At 41.0% G+C, this 20,416-nt stretch overlaps 1 protein-coding gene and 1 long non-coding RNA gene across 3 annotated transcripts in view; one reads left to right on the top strand and one right to left on the bottom strand.

The window, feature by feature from the left end:
- The window catches only part of LOC138984999 (uncharacterized), a 28,215-nt gene extending 22,033 nt beyond the window's left edge, over nt 1-6,182 (bottom strand). The window contains exon 1 of the long non-coding RNA XR_011462234.1: nt 6,048-6,182. This is a non-coding gene — a long non-coding RNA (uncharacterized lncRNA). The remainder of the gene's footprint in view (nt 1-6,047) is intronic.
- Nucleotides 1-20,416, top strand: part of RNF144B (ring finger protein 144B) — a 158,102-nt gene that overhangs the window by 64,590 nt on the left and 73,096 nt on the right. Inside the window, exons 1-2 of one of the 2 annotated variants that reach the window (XM_070361048.1) lie at nt 5,071-5,709; nt 17,657-17,860. In XM_070361048.1, the coding sequence (XP_070217149.1) occupies nt 17,693-17,860 (168 nt within the window). In that variant the 5' untranslated portion in view covers nt 5,071-5,709; nt 17,657-17,692. Of the gene's footprint in view, nt 1-5,070; nt 5,710-17,656; nt 17,861-20,416 lie in introns of those variants that run through there. The other variant, XM_070361049.1, reaches the window with a different exon arrangement.

The following is a 20,416-nucleotide window of genomic DNA, read 5'->3' on the forward strand; positions in this document are numbered from 1 at the left end:
ATATGAATACCTATAGCTGATTCATGTTGAGGTTTGACAGGAAACAACAAAATTCTGCAAAACAATTATCCTTCAATAAAAAAACAGAAAAAAAGTTTAAATGCAGCATGTAATCAGGATGTCAAGACTAATGGCTGTTACTAACAGAGTAAAGCAGGTGAAAAGAGTAATTTCAATAGCATCAGAATGAATCTAATTTTTCTTTAATTTTCTAAAAAGAAAATCCATTTGTTGATTTCCTTATTATATAGGACTACAGTGTATGTTTTATGTGTGTATATATATATAGTGTTACATATTATATAATATGTTTTATATTATATAAGTATCTTATATATATCTAGTAATCTAATATGTATATTTCTCTCTCTATATATATTCTTTTGGCTAAGTATGCTTTAGATTTATTTTGGTCTTGCTTGTACATGACTTTAGGTATGTTACAAGTTAATACAATGCCTACAGTTTGGATTACTTACCATTAATGTCAAGATTTTGTTTGCCTGGGGTCACAAAGAGTCAGACATGACCTAGCAACTGGAGAACAATAACAAAGGAAAGTCTGTAATTCAGATTAGGAAATTCTCTCTTGTGGCGAAGGTCAACATGACTGCAAACTCTGGTGAACAATTTATAGTATTATGTTTATCATTGTTCAGAAAGATAAAAAGTATTTTTGTAGATTGCAGTGACTGGATTTTACTTCTCAGTCTGAGATCTCACATGTTACATCTACTTTTTGTAGTCTAAAATAAGCAGTTCCTTCTTAGGTTTATATGAGGACTCTTCTTTTACCTACCTTATAAATACTAGTGTTTCTATGGGTTCTCTTATTTGAATTTTTTCTTTTTTTCTCTCCTTTCTCCCTGCTTCTAAGATTAATAACACTTAACAACACTGAGCGCGTTCCTGTTGTGTATCAGGGCAGGGCCATGCTGTACAGCTGAGCAGGTTGTGTACTGCACAGATCCAGGAAGTGACATTCACTGCCCCACCTTCAAGACTCATGTAATGCCATCAGACACTGTGCTAGCTACTTTACAAACCTCTCACTGAGCCTCACCACAACCTGTGGGATGAGTATCATCATTCCTCTCTTATGCATGAATGAACTGAGTTTTGAATATGTTAAATAACTTGTTTGAGGGCTTCCCTGATAGCTCAGTGGGTAAAGAATCCACCTGTAATGCAGGAGACCCCGGTTCGATTCCTGGGTCGGGAAGATCTGCTGGAGAAGGGATAGGCTATGCATTCCAGTATTCTTGGGCTTCCCTTGTGTGGCTCAGCTGGTAAAGAATCTGCCTGCAATGTGAAAACCTGGGTTGGGAAGATCCCCTGGAGAAGAGAAAGGCTATTCACTCCAGCATTCTGGCCTGGAGAATTCCATGGACTGTATAGTCCATGGGGTTGCAAAGAGTCGGACATGACAGAGTTTTGAATATGTTTAAACAGTTTGTTTAAGGTTATGTAATAACGAGTGGGTGATAGTTTGTGTATGTGTGGAAAGTCCCTTTGTCGCTCTACAGCATGCTACCTTTTGTGGGTGATCTCAGCTCTTGTTAATCTCATCCGTGGTCACCACCTAAATGATGGTAATTCCTAAAAGACACTCCACTCTGGATCTCTGTTGATGGCTTACTGGACAAGTCTTCCATATGTCCTAGAGACACCTCAGATTCTACAGGTTTTAAATCATTTTCCTTAATGATGGCTTAAGGAAAGCCATCCTTTATGGCTGCTTTATTCTTACTCTCAGTTAGTGGTACTGGCAACCTGGGCTCTTCTTTCTCCCTCATCCCCTACATCCAATCAGGGATCAGGTCCCATTCAGTTCTGTTTCTGAGATCTCCCTCCATTTGTTCCTTTCTTTACCCTGCCATTTGCCGCTACATTAGTTCAAACCCTCACTCTAATTCTGCCCTCATCTGCTGTCTGAATTATGAAAAGCATCACCCGAAGTCTGACAACTGTAAGCATTTACACTGGCTCATGCCTCTGACTGGTTCATCTTTTCCCACCTTCTCCACTTGGCTACTTGAAGTGTCAGCTTTAATTCATGTTCTCAGGGAAATCTCCCTCGATTCTTTTCACCAGCCCCTTTCCTTTAGTTCATGTCTTCACTGTGCTTCCAAAGCACATCATGTTTAAGTCTCTCATATCATGTACACACACACCATAGTACCCTGATAATTGATTTGCTTGTCTGACTCCTTCCCTGGATTGAAAGCTCTTTGAGGACAGGGCCCATGTCCAACTTGTGTCTGTCCTCCTAGCATCTAGCAGCTTGTCTGGGAGGAGATCAATACATGCTTGAGAGGCTGGGGCACACTGTGGATTCATGAGGCGTTCTGAAAGAGTTTTGATTACTGTAACTTTGTCATATGGTTTGGAATCAGGAGATGTGATTTCCCCAGCTTTGTTCTTTCACAAAATTGCTTTGGCTATCTGGGATCTTTTGTAGTCCCATGCAAATTTTGGGATTGTTTGTCCTATTTCTATGAAAAAATGCCATTGAAATTTTGATAGGATTGCATTGAATTTGTAGACTGCTTTGGGTAGGATGGACATCCTAACAATATTAATTCTTCTAGTCCATGAGCATGGAATGTCTTTCTACTTATTTTTGTCTTCTTCAATTTCTTTTATCAGTGTCTTGTGGTTTCAGTATATAGATCTTTCACCTCCTTGGTTACATTTGTTCTTAGATATTTTATTCCAGATCTGAAAGAGTTGTTCACATAATACTATAGTGTTCTACATGTTCATTTAGTCCTATTAAAAGTTGAATGCAGATTTTATAAACTTGAAAATAATCAATGCTGATATTATTTAATTACACAATATATTTTTTCTTTCCATCTGCCACTTGCAGCAGCAGATAGCATGATTATTGCTTAACCCATGTTTTCATTCATATTAGCAGCAGCTTCATCCCTTATTCTGTTGACAAGAGATTACAGCTTAATTGCCTGGTAACTGAAAAAGTGGATTCTGTATTGAACTTTGGTTTAAGGCACCAAAGTTTTGTACTGGCATTGATGAATAAAGTAACCTCTTAAAAGGTTCTTTGTTTATCTTTCCTGATTCCTGTCCATCAGTAATGTTCACTACACCAAGAAAATACCTTGAGATTGATTATCTCAGAACCTATGATAGGCAAATCTGAGTTTTGATTACTATAACTTTGTAATATAGTTTGAAATCAGGAGATGTGATTTCCTCCAGCTTAGCTCTTTCACAAAATTGCTTTGGCTATCTGGGGTCTGCTAAAGCATTTACACTGGTAAATGCAAAATTTGAAGTTAGACACCTGTGGGGCAGTTTTCATTAACAAATACCTTTTTCATCTAACACAGATTTAGGTCTCATTCCAGCTTTGCCCATACCTGGTTGAAGTTGACCCCTTAAATCTCCCTGGACATTAGTTTCCTCATCTTTAAAGCTAAATGCCTGGGCTAAACTAGCTAGAAGGACTTTTCAAGCTCAAATATCCTTCAGTTCTATTTTTTGGGACTCTGTTGTATGTTCTCTTACTGTAATCTTATCTCCCTTGTCCTCCTTCCCTTCCTCCCCCACTAGAAGATTGGTCCTCCTCCCAACTGAGCGACTGAGCACACACACACACACCCCTACAAGTACTTGAAAATCATTTCCAAAAATACTGGTCATAACCTGTCATTTAGAACTCTGATAATGGCTTAAGTGGAAGTCCATGAAAAGAGATGTTTATCAACCTTGAAAACCTGTTTTTATTAAAAAAAAATCTGCTTTTGTGAAACTAGCTTTTTCAAATGAATTATCCTTTAAATCAAGAGTTTTCTATTACATACCGTACTGTACTGGGTTGAATAGTATCCTCTAAAATTCTTTTCATTACCTAAGAATGTGACTTTGTTTAAAAATAGGGTCGTCATTTGTAATCAAATGAAGATGAGGTCATACTGGATTATGACAGGCCCTAGATCCCATGACTAGTGTCTTTATAAGAAAAAATATAAGAGAGATGTGGACAAAGAGACATGCAAGGGAAAAAGCCATGTGATGATGGAGGCATCAGTGAACCGATGCAGCCACAAGCTTAAGACCAAAGACCGCTAGCAACTGTCAGAGGCTAGGAGAAAGACACAGAGGTTTTTCCTCACAGCCACCAGAAGCAACCAACCCTGCTGACACCCTGATTTTGGACTTCTGGGCTCAAGAACTGTAGGAGAATGATTTTCCGTCGTTTTCAGTCACTCAAACAAAAACAAAACTAGTCCTCCTGTCTGTCCTGCCATCATACACAGAGATACACTGTGTTCTTCCGCACTTGGCTTTGACCTCAAGGTTTTCTTCAACATGAGAGCCCAGAGGCAGTTTGCTTGTGTCCTTTGGCACCGTGCCGACTGCTGATCCTTCACTGGCAGGCTCAGTATTCCTTCCACAAAGGGCTGCGAGTCCCTTCCTTTTAGGAAGCACATTCCTGACTGTGGTTGCAAAAGTCGAGTGAGGGTGCCGAGTGAGCACAGAAAGGTTCCCCTGTCTGGGCAGGGACATTTCTAAACTGCGACGTTCGACAAAGTTGGGACTGTGATGGTGACCCGTGGGGGTGTGGGGAGTGAGTCGGTAGGTAACCTGTTAAAGACGTCGCACAAACTAAGTGTCTGAGGTTTTGGAGTGAAGAAGACCTCATAAGACCTCCCCCTGCCCCCCCCCCCCCCGCCCGCAACACACACCACCCCCGCAGCTTCTGGATTACTCTGTTACACTGTCTTTAGCTGGAGTACTACCTGTTAGGTTACTAAGCAGTCCCTACGTAATTTGTTGGCAAAGCACTTCCGGCAAAATCAGTTTTTTTCCTAAAAGTGTGCCTGTGTTACAGGAGGTCCATGAAGACTGTCCTGATTTGATTTGCCTACGTTCTAATTTTATCATTAGATGCTAAAGGACAAATCAGGTACGCGATGTTTTTAGATGAGACGTGCGTGGGGACTGGCTCTACAGAAGCAAGTGTTCTGGCAGGGTGGGAAGGCAGGTCTGGGTCGTTAGAAACAAGAGACTGGGAGGGCTGGGAGGGAAGGGAAAGACAGGTGTCCCTGGAGGACGCGTGCAGAGGAGAAGCAGCAAGTTCTGAAAGCCAGTTAGGTGAAGAAGTGTCCTGGTCTGGGAGGAAGGAAGGATACCAGGGGCTGATGATGCTGATCGTCCTGCCCTGGCTGTCTGCAGCAGGCATCCCAGGAGGACAAGAGAGAGGTCTTGCTAAGCGGAGCGAGCGCAGGAGGGCCGGACTGCTGGGGCGCGCGGGCCGCCGGGTTCGGACAGGGTTAAGACCATCACCTGCAGCTGAAGTGCGACCCAGATGGGAAGTAGGAAGTGCGCGCCTGAGCTTCCTGTATAAATAAACGCACGGCTCTCGTCCCTGCTGCTGCTGCTGCTGCGCCGGTGCTGCGCCCCGCGCTCTGAGAGGTTCCCCGGGCAGCGCAGCTGCACCCCGAGGCAGGAGGCGGTTCGAGGGACTCCTCCTCCCTCTCCGGCCGGATCGGTCTGGAAGCCCGAGCCCTGTTGCAATCCTGCAGAGCGCAAAGCTGTCAGCCGCAGAGCAGGGCGGAAGACGGAGGGCATGGAACAGCCGTTCCTCCCGGGGTGCGAGCGGCCCCGGCTGGCGGTGCGCGCGAGGGAGGCTGCTGAGAAGCCCGGCGTCGGCCGGGAGGAACGGAGCTCTCCGGCCAGGTAGGTTTAGGCAGCTTTTAAAGTGCTGCGGGCATTGCAAGACAGCGGTGGGTTGGACTAAGAAAAGAAAAAGGGACGGGAGACTCACTCTGATATCTGGGTTGTTTAGCTTTATTTTCTGCCTCTCGTACTGAAACTATGCAGAATCGGATTCATTCTGAATGCCTGAAACACCTGTGAACTTTACAATAATAGCTCTCCGTTTACAGGCAAAAAGGAACGAGCTTAATTTATTGTAAAACTAGTCTCTGCAGAATGTATTGTAAAATTCAAGATCAGAGCAGACCTCCCAGTGTCTACAGCTGGAGACCAGAGTAGGCAGAATCTCAAATACTTACCTTCTGCTGTTTGGGAATGCATGCCAGTAGGTTGATATACCTACATATGGATAAGATGTTATCCGTGGGATCTTGGTCCTACGTTCTGCTGGTTATTTTGTTGTGTAATTGCTGATAAAACAGGGTGAAACTTTGATCTTCCACTGCTGTTCTCAAGTTGAAGTTAAAATGAAACTGATCCCTCTATCAGTGCAGAAAAGATATCTTTAGCTGACCCCTTCCAGGGTACCTTTTGTTTTTCTTACAAGGAGTTTCAGAGATTCTGTTGTCAGTCCACTCTTGAATGTACTTCTCACATTTAGATTTCTCAGAAATGATTTCCCCTTTCTGGCAATATGTTCTCTCTTCATGCTTGCACAACAGTCTCACTTTTTTCTTACTTTCTGTTGCATGTATCATATCGAAATATTAGCTAAGGCTGGCAGTAAGGCTGGCAGTGTTCTTCTGATTTGGCATTTCTGGAGGTTTATTTGAATGTTGCCAGATGTGAATTAAAGAACAATGTATCTAACATTTCTGAAGCAGCCAATTGAGGGTGTCTAGGCCCAAAGCAAAATAAATGAACCTTGCCATGACTCAGTTTTTAGGGCGCGGATAAAGAGGCAAAAGGAACCCCAGCCAGTCTTCAGTGAGTTGCTGGCTAAAGTATCGGAGTACTGCAGCTTTCACTGAGATGAGCCTCTTGGCCCCCAGTCCCTTTTACATCTAATCCCTCGGTTGGTCCCTCCTTTTCCTTCCTCTGTCCTCCCTTTTCAGCCCTAGTCCTTTTCATGGGTAGCAGTCCCTTGGGTATTTCTAAAGGTATCTTGAGGAGGAGAGAGAAGGAGAAGAAAAAATATCTATAACCATCCACAAGGCCACGTGGAGAGAATTGTATTAGGAACTCCAAGGCCACATTTTCATAAAACTCCTGCCTTCCTTTTGCATGCCTGTGACTGGGATTTTATTCTTTGTGATGGGCATAAAGTTAGAAAAGTGGGAAAGAAAATAAATTGTTCCAAAAGGAGCCTCTAATTGGAACTGTCTTGATGAGTAAACAAATTCAAGGTATAGAAAATGTAAAAAGATGTCCTGTAGCAAAATTGAATTGCTTGGCTTTTTAAAATTATAAACAAATAGACAAAAAAAGTCCCTCAACCAACCCCCTCCCCACCCCCCAAACCAATCACCCCAGATAACTTGCTTCTACAGTACTGTGCTGGACATGAGGTTTGAGTGTGGTCAAACACTGTCCATTTACCCAGAGTTTTACAAATATTTACAGTCATCTATGCCAAATATCTTTGTGCTGAGCCCCAAAGAACATTCTCAGCATTCAAAAGCCCCATTCTCATGAATGGTTTCAGTTCATTGGCAATTTAAAGGCATCCAGGCTTCCAAACTAGGTCAGCTTAAGAGATGTCTTTTTTTAAACATAATAATTAGTTTTTGGGTCTCCCAGATTATGATCCAGGTTTTCAGAGCCAAACCCTGCAGCAGAGAGGAAAGTATGCTCTATCAGGAAGAAAAGAAGCTTATTTTAGCTGTATAGTAAGACCACCGAGGTTTCTGGAAGCTGTCTTTTGTCTTCCATAATACAAATACTTTTAATCTGATAAATTTATATTTATATTTAAATTTTCCCTTTTGAAAAGTTGTTTCAGAGTGGCTCAGATGGTAAAGAATCTACGTGCAATGCAGGAGACCCACGTTCGATCCCTGGGTCAGGAAGATCCCCTGGAGAAGGGAATGGCAACTCATTCCAGTATACTTGCCTGGAGAATCCCATGGACAGAGAAGCCTGGTGGGCTACAGTCTATGGGGTTGCAAAGAGTCAGACCCGACTGAGCCACTAACACACTTCCAGGAACATTGTTAAGGACACCAGACTCATTCCTCTGTACTGTCTGCACTAGTCTTGGCTTCTGCGTTTCTCCTGGATTGACTTATGATTCTACTTTCTTGTTGAGTGAAGTTCTTAGTGTTTGAAATCTCTAGTTTGAGGTAGAGGTCAGGAGTCATGCGGAACCCAGATGTTGCTGGAGGAACAAAGTCCATACGGTTTGGGGACTAAACCTATTTTGTGCAGCTGATTGCTTTGGAGATGGGAACTAGGCCAAGCTGAGCTTGGGGAGTCGGTATTGGTAGCCGCTGCTCCTGAGTACTGAGACTCTTTTTCAGGGATGCCTGTCTTGACTTACTGAAGCACCTTTGGTACAACAGATTATCAGTATTTTTTAGCTTTTGAATTGCTGGAAGTGACTACAGAGGAGAATCAGGCCCTGAATATGTTCTCTCCTCCATGTACAGTAGAGAAGTTATCTTCTGTGGTATTGAGGAACTGGAGGCTGAGGCCAATAAAGATGCATATGACGTAGCCTCTGTCCTGAAGGAATTTGCGTAGGCTTGGGAGTGACTTTGGACCAGAATGGTAATTTTTAATTCATGTTGTTTTACCTGAGAGTGAAAAATACTTTGAAGTTTGTCATCTCAATGATGTCTTGTCTTTTTGACGTTTCCCTGATGTCACCTGAGTGTTAAGTAATTGGAAGAGGCATAGGCCCACCTAAGTTAATTTATTTAATTATTTCAAGTTTTAATTTGTTTTGTCACCTTTAGGTCTATGTGGGAGGTCTTGTACTAATGTTTTGTTTCTGTTATCATTGGGATTTATTATTTACTTGGTCTATGAGTACTTCTAAGCCTAATGCATTGTGCTAGAGTAGTTATTAAAACATGGGAAGCTGTAAAAGAGAGTGAAAGTGGTCAATACTTTTGCAGCATGGAGTGAGAAAGTTCTCATCTGTGACTGAATCCCTTCCTGAGATGGAAAGCACAACGATCTAAGTAAAATATACTTCTCTTATTCACAGCCGGGCATATTTCTGGTTGTATGGCTTGTGGTATCAAAGAACATGCTTTGAAAGCTGTGTCTCATTGGTTTCTCATTCCTCTGCAGTCACGAGTTTGAGTCTCAGACCTTCAGTCAACTGGTTCTTTGTTTTTCTTGGGAAGGTAGAACAAGACCATCTCCTTTCTTTTTTTCCTGGACTTGTGGCTGAAGCTGTAAACCCTGAGTATGATTATATGAACCTCTCTGATGACAACCTTCTCAACTAGTTTACTGGTAATAAGTGGGGACTATGTTTAATCACCTTTACATCCACATTCCGTGCGTGGAATTTGATTCTTTGTGGGTTGACCTTATTTCCTGCATTTTGTATTTTCCTGCATTTTATTCCTTGAGAAATTGATTTGGCAGAGACATACAAAAATACATACCCCTGCACCTCACATAGTGTGAGATGGAGGAGTTATTTCCCCTAACTAGTTTTAAATTTGTATCTATAAAATGTCTCTATAAAACTTTTAATTTTCACAGGAGAGGGTAATATTTATACAACCTTTTATGCATTTGAAGAAAACATTTTGGTTTAGATATTCATTCTTTAGTAACTGTAGTTTCCTGGTAATGTCATGACCCAGGAAATCAGCCCGTCTCTTGCTCCATGGGGCTTCTGAAATAACACTTCTCCTTGATCTGTTAATTACATCACTGTCTGACCTGTCTGTAAGTGGCATTCCTTCCTGCTTCTGAGCTTTGTTGTTATACCAAGCAGGGGGAAGAAAATTATTCAACAGGGCTGGGTGAATAATTGTGGGAGGCCAGGGAACCACTGATTAAAAAAGAGGTGGGCAGGGCACAGTGGTGGGGTCGAGGAGGGACCTATGATGATGAATGTAAAATTACAATGTCAAGAATATCATTGAGCTCTTATTCTCATTTTCATTTCTACCTTCTTTGAAAGTTTTGTTAGGAAATCTGGAAATGGATTTCCACCTCTTGGGCCTTACCTTATAGTGGTGATGAGAACAGAGAAAGAAGGCAAGAAAAAAATAAATTTGCTTTTCAGAAGGGTAGGCATTTTGCAAATGTTAAAACTTGACCTCCCAGAAGTCCCCTACTCCAGAAGGTTTAGAGTAAGCTTATCACAGTATCATGTACTTTGTTGGTCATGACCTCATATCTCTTTCCATATAGTTCTCCTATATATCATGCCTGTAGCAAAATGTAAAAATTAGATCTGATTACTGTCACCTTAAAAAAATGGTAACCGAGGTGATGGAAGTGTTAACCAGCCTTACTGTGGTAATCATTTTGCAAAACATATCTATAGCAAATCATTGGGTTTTATACCTTAAAGTTACACATTTTTTTTCTTAATGATATCTCAATACAGTTAGGAAAACAGACCTTATTAAAATAATGTACTTCATGTGTTACATAATTTCAGATAGCAAAGAGACTACATAGAAAACAGTTTTTGATAATATTTACGTTTCCTTCCTAAGGATGTATCTGTCCTTTTCAGCCACAAAAAAAAATTAATAGAGATATATTTGTATATTAGTTCCATTTTTAGAGAAAAACCAGGTCTCCCAGTTAGAGTTATCATCTTATTACCATCCTGGAACCTGTTGAGATGAAGATGTTAAAACTGAAGAATTTTAAACTGAATATTTTTTCGTTTCTTGATTTCCCCTGAAGGATGCTATGAAACGGTAGGGGAAAAAAGCAGAAGTCCCTTTCCTATCACAGTGATAAACTGTTTTGCAGCAATGCCACCATCTCACAAAGCCTGAGTAGGTTACGTGTGGTCTCTAAGAATTAAGCATTTCTTGGGTTTGTTTACACAGTCAGTCCTTCATACTGGTGGGTCCTGCACTGTGGTTGGTGGAACCTGCAGATGTGGAGACACGGGCGTGGAGGGCCAGTGGTACCAGGCCTTTTCATATAAGGAAATTTGGTATCCCCTGGCAGATACCAAAATTCTTGGATTCCAGGGGTCCTGGAACCAATCCCCATAGCTACCTAGGGATCTCATACCACAGAATAGTTTCTAATCTGTGCTGTTGTTTTCAACTAATGATTAAAATATCTTATGTGTGATGTGTGTGGTGCTCAGTGACGAAGCTGTGTCCAGCTCTTTGTTACCCCATGCACTGAAGGCCGCCAGGCTCCTCTGTCCATGGGATTTTCCTGGCAAGAATACTAGAATGGGTTGCCATTTCCTTCTCCAGGGGATCTTCCTGACTCAGGGATTGAATCCATGTCTCCTGCCTTGGCAGGCGGATTCTTTACCACTGAGCCACCTGGGAAGCCCTGTTAAAGTATCTGATATGTGATGTATCTACTTAATGGTCTTGAGCATTATCCTTTTGAAAAACAGATATAAAATATACTTGAGGAATTGCATTTTTGTGATTACTAGTGAGGCTGACTGTCTTCCCATTTATTCTTGTCCTCTCAAGGCATGTATTAGAACTATTTTTCTGATATTACTGGTTGTACACTGATTCATCTAGTCCCTGAATGGCCAGAGAGTGGGTCAAAGATGCGAGAAAGGAGGAGAGTCACAAGACTCGTCAGTATGGAGATCCACATAAATCCTTGCCCCACTTACTGCCAGTATCGATAGCCCTTGCTACTCTACCAGCCTGCTGGTCTACCTTCCATTCCAGACTGTATTTAGGGTAGAACTTCAGCAATTGGCCAGTGGCTGACGATAGTCAGCACTTTATTAGATTCAGTTAGTACCATTTGAGTCACTAACAGCTTTTGTTGAGAACATGAACCAGCAGTGAAATTAATCATTGCATTGGATAGAAATGCCAAGGTCAACACAATACTAATTTTCAGATTGTGTTGAGCTGGTTGCCTGACATGTCAGTCTTGGTTGATATCGGGAGGGCTTTCCTAACAAGGTAGAAATGGGACCATTGGATTATTGTTTCTTCCTGCTGTGCTAGAGTATTGGCTTCCTCAGAATCTCTCTCCATTATACAGGCAGCACTTCAGCCCTACCTTCCCCAACACCTCCCCTTTCTGAAAATGCTTCCTTTTGTTAGCTCCCTCTCACTGTCAAGCATTCATATCTTTTATGAAAGCTTTTTCAGGGACGACTCAGTATCTTTGACTGGCACATAAACATTTTGACAGCTCTCATGTGTCTCGTCTTCTGTTTAGTCTTAGACTTCTTACCATGGCCTGGAATTAAGACCCTTCACTATAGATCAACTGGATTTTTACATAAGCTAACATTTCTATTACATCAGTAATATCCAGCCCTTTGGTTGTGTTAGCTTTCTTTTTCTCTTTGTCCCTTTAATCTTGTGCTTTACCAGTTTATCCGAGTCTTACAGTCTTTGCAGATGGTGGAAGAATTCCTAAATAGCCAGATGAGTCTCCTAGTAAAACAGTATCCTCTCCAATCACATTATCTTTTTGTGTAGAGGAATAACAGCTATGATTTTGGGTAGTGAAACAGACATAAACTACATTAGTTAAAAATACTTCGAAAGTTGGCTGTCTCACCCACTGCATTTTTTGGAGCAGATTGCTTTTTCAGGCGGCCAGCAGAATATGAAAATTCCTTATACATCCTGAGCTTTCCAGCACAGTTTCTGAAGTATTCCTTTCTTTGGCAATTCTAATGAAAACACAGGAGGGAAAAAGTGACTTTCCTGTTCTTTCCTATCAAAAGGTAGTTACTTCTCATATAATGAACACTTTGTAGTGCAGGAGACACTCAGAGAGTAGCTAGAACTGCTGATCCCCTTTTCCTGGCTTTTTAGTGCAAAATCAGATGTTTTAGAGCCCCGGTGGCTCAGATGGTAAAGACTCTCCCCTCAATGCAGGACCCAGGTTCGATCCCTGGGTCAGGAAGATCCCTTGGAGGAGGAAATGACAACGTGCTCCAGTATTCTTGCCTGGAGAGAGCCTGGGCAATTCACAGTCCATGGGTTCACCAAGAGTCGGCCATGACCGAGCGACTAACACTTTCCTTCCTTGCACTAATCTGTTGCGCTGTGTGGTTACTTACAGTTAAGCAGGTAGACATCTACAGTCTGGGTGAAGCCTGCCCTCCCGGTGCACCCGCAGCCTTGCCACCAACTTCAGAACATTCGAACGTGAAGTCAGCTTGTCAGGTTTTTCTTTTTTCCGTCATGACTCTTACGTTCTCTACCAAAATTCTTTTCTCACTGGGTTCTTAGCATCCAAGAAGAAGCTTAGTCACACTTGTATGTAATAACTGTAAAAGTAATTATAATTGTTACTGTTTTAAATCAAGCTGGAGGATGGAATGTTCAAGTCACTTGCTTGGGTAAAATGTGAAGTATGAGGCAAAACAAGTCGAGCAAGACAGTGAGAGTGAGTCATGGGCGCTCTGGAAGGAAGACTCCTGGAAACCTGGAGGGGAGCGTGTGTGTTGTCAGTGTGCCTACGAGGATGCTCCCTGAGAGGGTCCGTCAGCCTCTGGCCGTCCCCTCTGTGCCTCATGCCGTGCCTTGTTCGGTTGCTAAGGCACGTCTGACTCTTCGCGACCCCATGGACTGTAGCACGCCAGGCTTCTGGGAGTGAGTTCTGCCGCTGGTGGTTTTAGGTTATGGAGACCAGTGAATCTTTTTTTGTTGTTACCTTTTTATTTTGTCTTGGGGTATAGCCGATTAACAACCAATGTGTGATAGTTTCAGATGAACAGCAAAGTGACTCAGCCGTACATAGACATGTATCCTTTCTCCCCCCAAATCCCCTCCCATCCAGGCTGCCACATAACATGGAGCAGAGTTCCCTGTGCTATACAGGAGGTCCTTGTTGGTTATCCATTTTAAATGCAGCAGTGTGTACATGTCCGTCCCAAACTCCCTGATTATCCCTTCCTCCATCCTTCCCCCTGGCAACCATAAGTTTGTTCTCTATGTGGAGACCAGTGAATCTTATTAAGACGTAGGTGAAGAAACAATAGAACATCTTGGAGTTATTCACAGACATCTCAAGTGTAGGGGAGATTCATTTAGAGGACTTTGGGATTCTCCTGATTATTGCTTAAGAGCTCAATTTCTAATGAGTCAATGGTGAAAAGATTTCTTGCTGGATATTCGTTTTCTATGGAGTGCAACTATGAGTCATTCATTTCTCAAACATTCATTACCAGTTTTGCCCAGAGTGAAAACCAAGAGGCAGGCTTTTGAACCATGCCTGGTGAAGCCTTCAGCTTCAGTGATGGTGCCTGGAAGACTGCTGAGGAAAAGGTCAAGGGCGCCTGGCTGGGATCTTCCTGGTACTGCTTCCATGGGCACTAGTCTATAATTTCTCTTTTATCCAGTGGCAGAGTACTTAAGATTTTGTTTTTATAAAATTCCATTGCTTTAAAACTATTTGAAAACCATCACTTTGGGGAACTGGGGTTATTGTACACAGAAAAATAAATCACTTCTTCTTTGATGAATTGCTTTGAATTGTTCACATCTCAAAGAGATGAAATATGTGCCTTCTTTCCTGTCTCAGTCACAAGTTCTGCCTTGGTTGGAATGCTTGGAATTTTTTGTTTTTTATAACAAAATAAGTCTCTGCTTTGTAAGAAGTTTTTATGTTATACAAAACTTTATATATATATATACACACACATACAATACATATACTTTAAATTTATATATATTAAATTTTAAGGCACTTTATTGAGGTAAGATTGACAGACCAAAAACTACATAGTTAATGTACATAGTGGAGAACTAAATAACTAAATATACACCTATGGAACTGCATGATGCCTATGGTTAACAACTGAATTGCATATTGAAAAATTTGCCAAGGATAGATATTATGTTAACTCCTCTTAATCACAGACACGGAGCAGACACACAAACACAACAATAATAAATAAAGGGTACAGGAGGAAACTTTTGGAGATGTTAGATTTTTTCTATTTTTACAACTTTGATTCCATAGCCCATAGACATGTTACTCACAAACTATGGAGTAAAACCTTATGTATATGGCAAGAGACAAGATTAAATTTCAGATGGCTTTGATTTCACACACCTTCCCACCCTGCCTTAAAAGAAGACTGTTTTGAAGACATAACCTTCTAAGAGGTATCCCATTATGTCTTCGTTTTTCGAGTACATTGGCCTGTTCAATGTCTCCTTCTAAAAAATAGTATAGTTTGAGACTGTGAGAAATGAATGACTTTCTTGAAGAACACCTAGCTCTCTTGTTAGGTTTGGAGCAACAGGATTTATCTATTCTCAACAGCTTCCTCTGAACGGGCTGTTGGTGTAGTTGACATTTGTGGTGTGGGATGTTTCTGGCCTGTGTCACTTCCCATCTTCCGTACTCAGGAAGCATTTGCTGGCTGCATTTCTTCTTGCTGTGTGACTTGGGATTTCTCTTTTTGAGGGGAAAAATAATTCAGAATATGTTGTATGAGCAGTGTTGGGAAAAGATGGATGAGAATACGTTGTTGGTAAGATGATGTGTGTTATCAACGAGGAAGTCTTGAGAAGAAAGCAGATAGTAGCTGTGTAAGCATAAACTGGGGACAGGAAAGAAGTAAATCATTCACCTTTACCTGTAACTGACCCTAAAGAGGTTTTTTTGGGTTTTTTTAACTCAAAAATCCTGAATTTGATGTGCAGGTTGTTTTGAATTTAATTTGCTCTTGAATAATAGGTCACCAATAGTTGATTGAATAAGAGCATGGTGTCTTGAACCATATTGGCCTTTTCCCAAGAAATACCTATCATATTGGAAGCCAATCATTGATTAGCTTCTTTTTTAATTTCTTTTTAATCAGATCTTTTACTGCTTCTCAAGGAACGGGTGATAAACCTTAAACACTTCAGGTCACTAGAGTTAGAAACTGCTGACTCTGATATGACACTAAGAAAGTTAATGCAATTAGATCTCATAGATTTTCTATCTAATCCAGTCTGTTTTTCACTCTCTTATTTTAGTACTTTCGTACTAATATAATGAAACTTAAGCCACTGTGAGGCTGTGTAACAAGTGCTGAATATGTAAAATAATTTTTTTTTGCCTGAAAATTGGGAGGAAGAGAGTCTGAATCTTCTGGAAGGAGAGGATATAATTATTTTTGTGGCCAAATTTATCAGAATTGCCCATACTCGTTTAAGGAGGAGGGTTTGGCAACCCACCCAGTCTTCTTGCCTGGAGAATCCCCATGGACAGAGGAGCCTGGCGAGCTACAGTCCATTGGGTCGCAAAGAGTCAGATGTGACTGATTGACTAAGCACAGATACTCTTTTAAAATAGTAAGAACTTAAAGATTTTGCTTTTATTTAATCAGAAGATATTATGAATAAAAATAAAGATATTATGAATATCTTTATATGATATTTTAATGATTTTATCTTTATATGATATTTTAATGATTTTATCTTTATATGATTTTTATATGAATAAAAATAAAGATATTGTGAATAAAAATCTAATGGAAGGGCTTCCATTATAATTTTTGTTTTTTGGTGTAGAAATATCCTTTCCTATAGTCATGCTACTTGTACAGACAGATTTTATTCTTGTACAATTTCAGTGATCTAATGATAGCTGTAGTCATGGAATTCAGGTCTCCTTCCATCTTTTTTCCCCTCTCACTCTCCCCTTCTTATAGCCCTCTCTCCTTGCTCCATCTCTGCACATAATATCCGTCTGTGAGGCAGTTCTGGTGTAATGGGAGAGCACTGGACTTGGCCTCTAAAGATAGAAGTTTGAGTTTTGCTGTGTTGTGAATAAACTCTGAGAACTTTGGCAGATTGTGCAGCTTCTCAGGACCTCAATTCATCTGTAAAGTGAAGGAAATGATCATTGCGGTTGTAAAAGATTAAGTAAAGCGATGCATGTGAAGGAACACAACACTGATACCATGTTGAAAAAAATTTTTATTGGGATAGAATATGCAAAACAAAATTTACCATTTCAACCGTTTAACGTATAATTCAGTGACATTATAATCACAACATTCAAAAGGTTGTGCAACCATCATACTTTCTATTCCCAGAACTTTTTCATCATTCCAGAAACTCTGCGCTCATTAAGTCATGACTCTCCATTTGCCCTTCCTCCAGCTCTTGGTAATCACCTTTCTACTTTCTGTCTCTGTGAAGTTGGCTGTTCTAGGTACCTCATATAAATGGAATCATATTTGCCCTTTTGTGTCTGACCTATTTCCCTTAGCATAATGTCTATAAAGTTCATCCCCGCTGTAGCATGTGTCAGATTATCATTCCTTCTTCAGGCTAAATAGTATCCCATTGTATGCTTATAACACATTTTGTTCATTCATTGATTGATTCATTGATGGACATTTGGATTGTTTCTTTCTACCTTTTGACTATTGTGAATAATGCTACTATGAATATGGGTGTGCAAGCATCTGTTTGAGTCCCTGCTTTCAATTCTTTTGGGTGTTCACCCAGAAGTGAAATTGCTGGATCGTATGGCAATTACGTGTTTAACTTTTTGAGTGATGTTCTAAGTGTTTTTTGAGTCTGTTAAATTGATCATAGCAATGCCATTCCAAAATGGTGTGTCTGTTCATAGTATTTTAATTTCCATAGGTCACTTGAGTGAGTCAGGACAGTGAGGTCACCTTACATTTCGGAACTCCAGGGATAGCTTGCCAAGGTGGCTAGCTCTCTAGCCCATGGTTCTCAGAAATGCACTCGCTGTAGCCTTAGATCACTGAGGGGGAGGATTTGCTGCGTCCTGATGTTGATTAAACAATAGCTATATCAATGGATGTTTTCTGCCTTGGGCCTTTCCGTAGGGATTGAGGAGACTGAAGGAGGCTGAGGACAAGCTGATGGGCTCAGTGGGTAGGCTCCACTGTCTGACCATGACGGCCGCTGAAAATCCCACGCCTGGAGACCTGGCCCTGGCACCCCTTGTTACTTGCAAACTCTGCCTGTGTGAGCAGTCTCTGGACAAGATGACCACGCTCCAGGAATGCCGATGCATCTTTTGCACAGCTGTAAGTTTTTCTTGATGCTTTCATCATGAACAAATATGAAGGGAAAAATTGTAAAAGTATAGGAGATATTTCTGTGGCTCAGGAGAAGCCAAACTACCCTATGATCCTGCTTGGGAGAGCGATTCCATGTTTGGATAAGATTCCAAATACTGTTTTGAATGCTAAATCTGATAGTTGCTGGGGTTTAAACAGGCAAAGTGTAACATGTGTATGAAATTTAATTATTGGTTGCATAAGCTGTGCCTTTCTATTCTTAACGCTTTAGCTAAGGAACAAAATAGAGACATTTTTAACTTGCCTTAGTTAACTACCATCTGTAAGAAGCTCATCAGGTGTTTTGAATGATGGAGAAATCAGGTAGCAATTTGCTGAATTTTCTTTCATCTCTGTGCTCATCTCCTACAAAGCGCATGGTATGCAACTGTTTTACTTTGTCAAATCTCCTTTTTAATTTTTTTTTCTATTTTCATAATATTCTGAATGCTGCTTATTCCTCATAATAGATATCACCCTATAGATCTTCAGGGGTGGGCTTGTCTCTTTTAGTTTGACACTTTGGTATCCGTGCCGGTGACCTTGATGGCATGTACGCCTGAAGGTTGATTGGTTAAAGAATGTGCTAAGTTGCTTCAGTTGTGTGTCTGACTCTTTGCGACCCTATGGACACAGTGGTTAAAGAATAAAGATAGGAAACAGACTGATGGGTTCCATGGGATTACTAGAAGTATGAACCAGGTGATCTTGTTCAGATTTTCATTTATTCAAGCATTTTTTGAGCTCTTACTGTGTGCTAGTGAGAGCTCCCCACAGAAAAGATGTGCACATGGAAGGAACTGCCAGGAGTTTGGTGGAATCTGGGTGGCTCGACGCGCTGTACCGCAGGAGAGCCTCACCTGCTTTAGGAGTGGGAGTGGGCTTCCTGACGGCCGTGCTGTCTGCCCTGAGGCTGTAAACAAGAGCCTGTAAGCTGATGCCCTTGGGCTGCACCTGGCTTCAACACATTTCTGTTTGTGTCTCCCATTGGGAAATTTCAAATAACGATAAATTTTTCATAAAAAAATGAAAACGTAGTAAGATAAAGCTTCTCTGGGCCTGTATTCATAGACCCAGAACTGAATGATCTTTCCTCTCTTTATGGCACTCACCTCCCTCCTGTGTGTTTGGATCAGCTACCCTTTTTCCTCCCCTTGGAAAACATGATATCACATTTTATTATTGCTACAGCTGAATCAGCTACCCTTTTAAACTAAGGATGGATTAAGAGTCAACTAGGAAGAGTGCTGGGCAACTCAGCATGGTGGAGCGAGGGCCTGATGCCTAAATTACAATAATCACCGTTTAGCTTTGCTTTGGGAAGGGACCTTGTATGGTCCAATGGCTAATTTATTATACAGTAAATGTAATAATCACCAGACAAATGTGGGTTTAATAGCCCTGACTTGTGAGGGAAATCGACCAGTTTAGTTACAGTAGTCACTGCTCAAATCAAGGGGAGTGAGAAGAAAGGAATTATTTAGGAAGTTCTAGAATCATTTATAAAAAGGCATTTTACTAAGCATACTTTAAAAAATAGTTAAGGTGAAATAAATTTTACTCCATCTCTTTTTTTTCTTAATTTATTCAACTAACGTGACACATTTTCCAGCTAGTTTATATCAGTTTTCTTAAATTCTTTTGGACTGAAGATTAGAGTAGAGAGAAAGCTTGGAATAATTCTTAGGTAAAAAAAGGAAAGTGAGTAAAATCCTTTCCTTTTGTTTTGAACTGTAGCATCCAAAGATGGCAAAGAATAGTATCATTTATCCCTTCGTTCAACAGATATCTAGGTATCTAGTAAGCAGCATCTTTGTTCTGGGAATTGTTCTAGGCAGTAGGATGTAGCAGAAAACAAAACCCAGCTGAGTTCTTTGCACTTAGGATCTTATCTTCTATCAAAAGAGTTACATGATAAATAGTAACTTTATAGAGTGGTGGGAAATAGGGGCTTAGAAAAAAAGAGCGGGAGGTTAGGGGTGTGGGGCCAGGCTGTTCAGTGATAATTGGGTAGACGGAGGAGGTGGTGGGAAATAGGGGCTTAGAAAAAAAAGAGCAGGAGGTTAGGGGTGTGGGGCCAGGGTGTTCAGTGATAATTGGGTAGACGGGAGGAGGCTTCAGTAAGTGTGTATGTGTGTGTATTCTTTACTCAACATTGATGCACAAATTTGAAAAAAATTTCCCTCACAAGTCAAGGGTATTAAACCCACAGTTGTCTGGTGATTGGGCTTCCCTTGTGGCTCAGCTGGTAAAGAATCTGCCTGCAATGTGGGAGACCTGAGTTCCATCCCTGGGTTGGGGAGATCCCCTGGCAAAGGGAAAGGCTACCCACTCCAGTATTCTGGCCTGGAGAATTCCATGGACTGTATAGTCCATGGAGTTGCAAAGAGTCAGACACAACTGAGTGAATTTCACTTGTAAAACTTGTTGTTTGGTGATTATTACATTTATTGTATAATAAATATTAACCATTAATATTAAATATTAATCGGACCATACAAGGCCTCCCAAAGCAAAAATGTG

Source organism: Bos mutus, chromosome 23 (genome assembly GCF_027580195.1).
Source record: "Bos mutus isolate GX-2022 chromosome 23, NWIPB_WYAK_1.1, whole genome shotgun sequence".
Lineage (NCBI taxonomy): Eukaryota > Metazoa > Chordata > Mammalia > Artiodactyla > Bovidae > Bos > Bos mutus.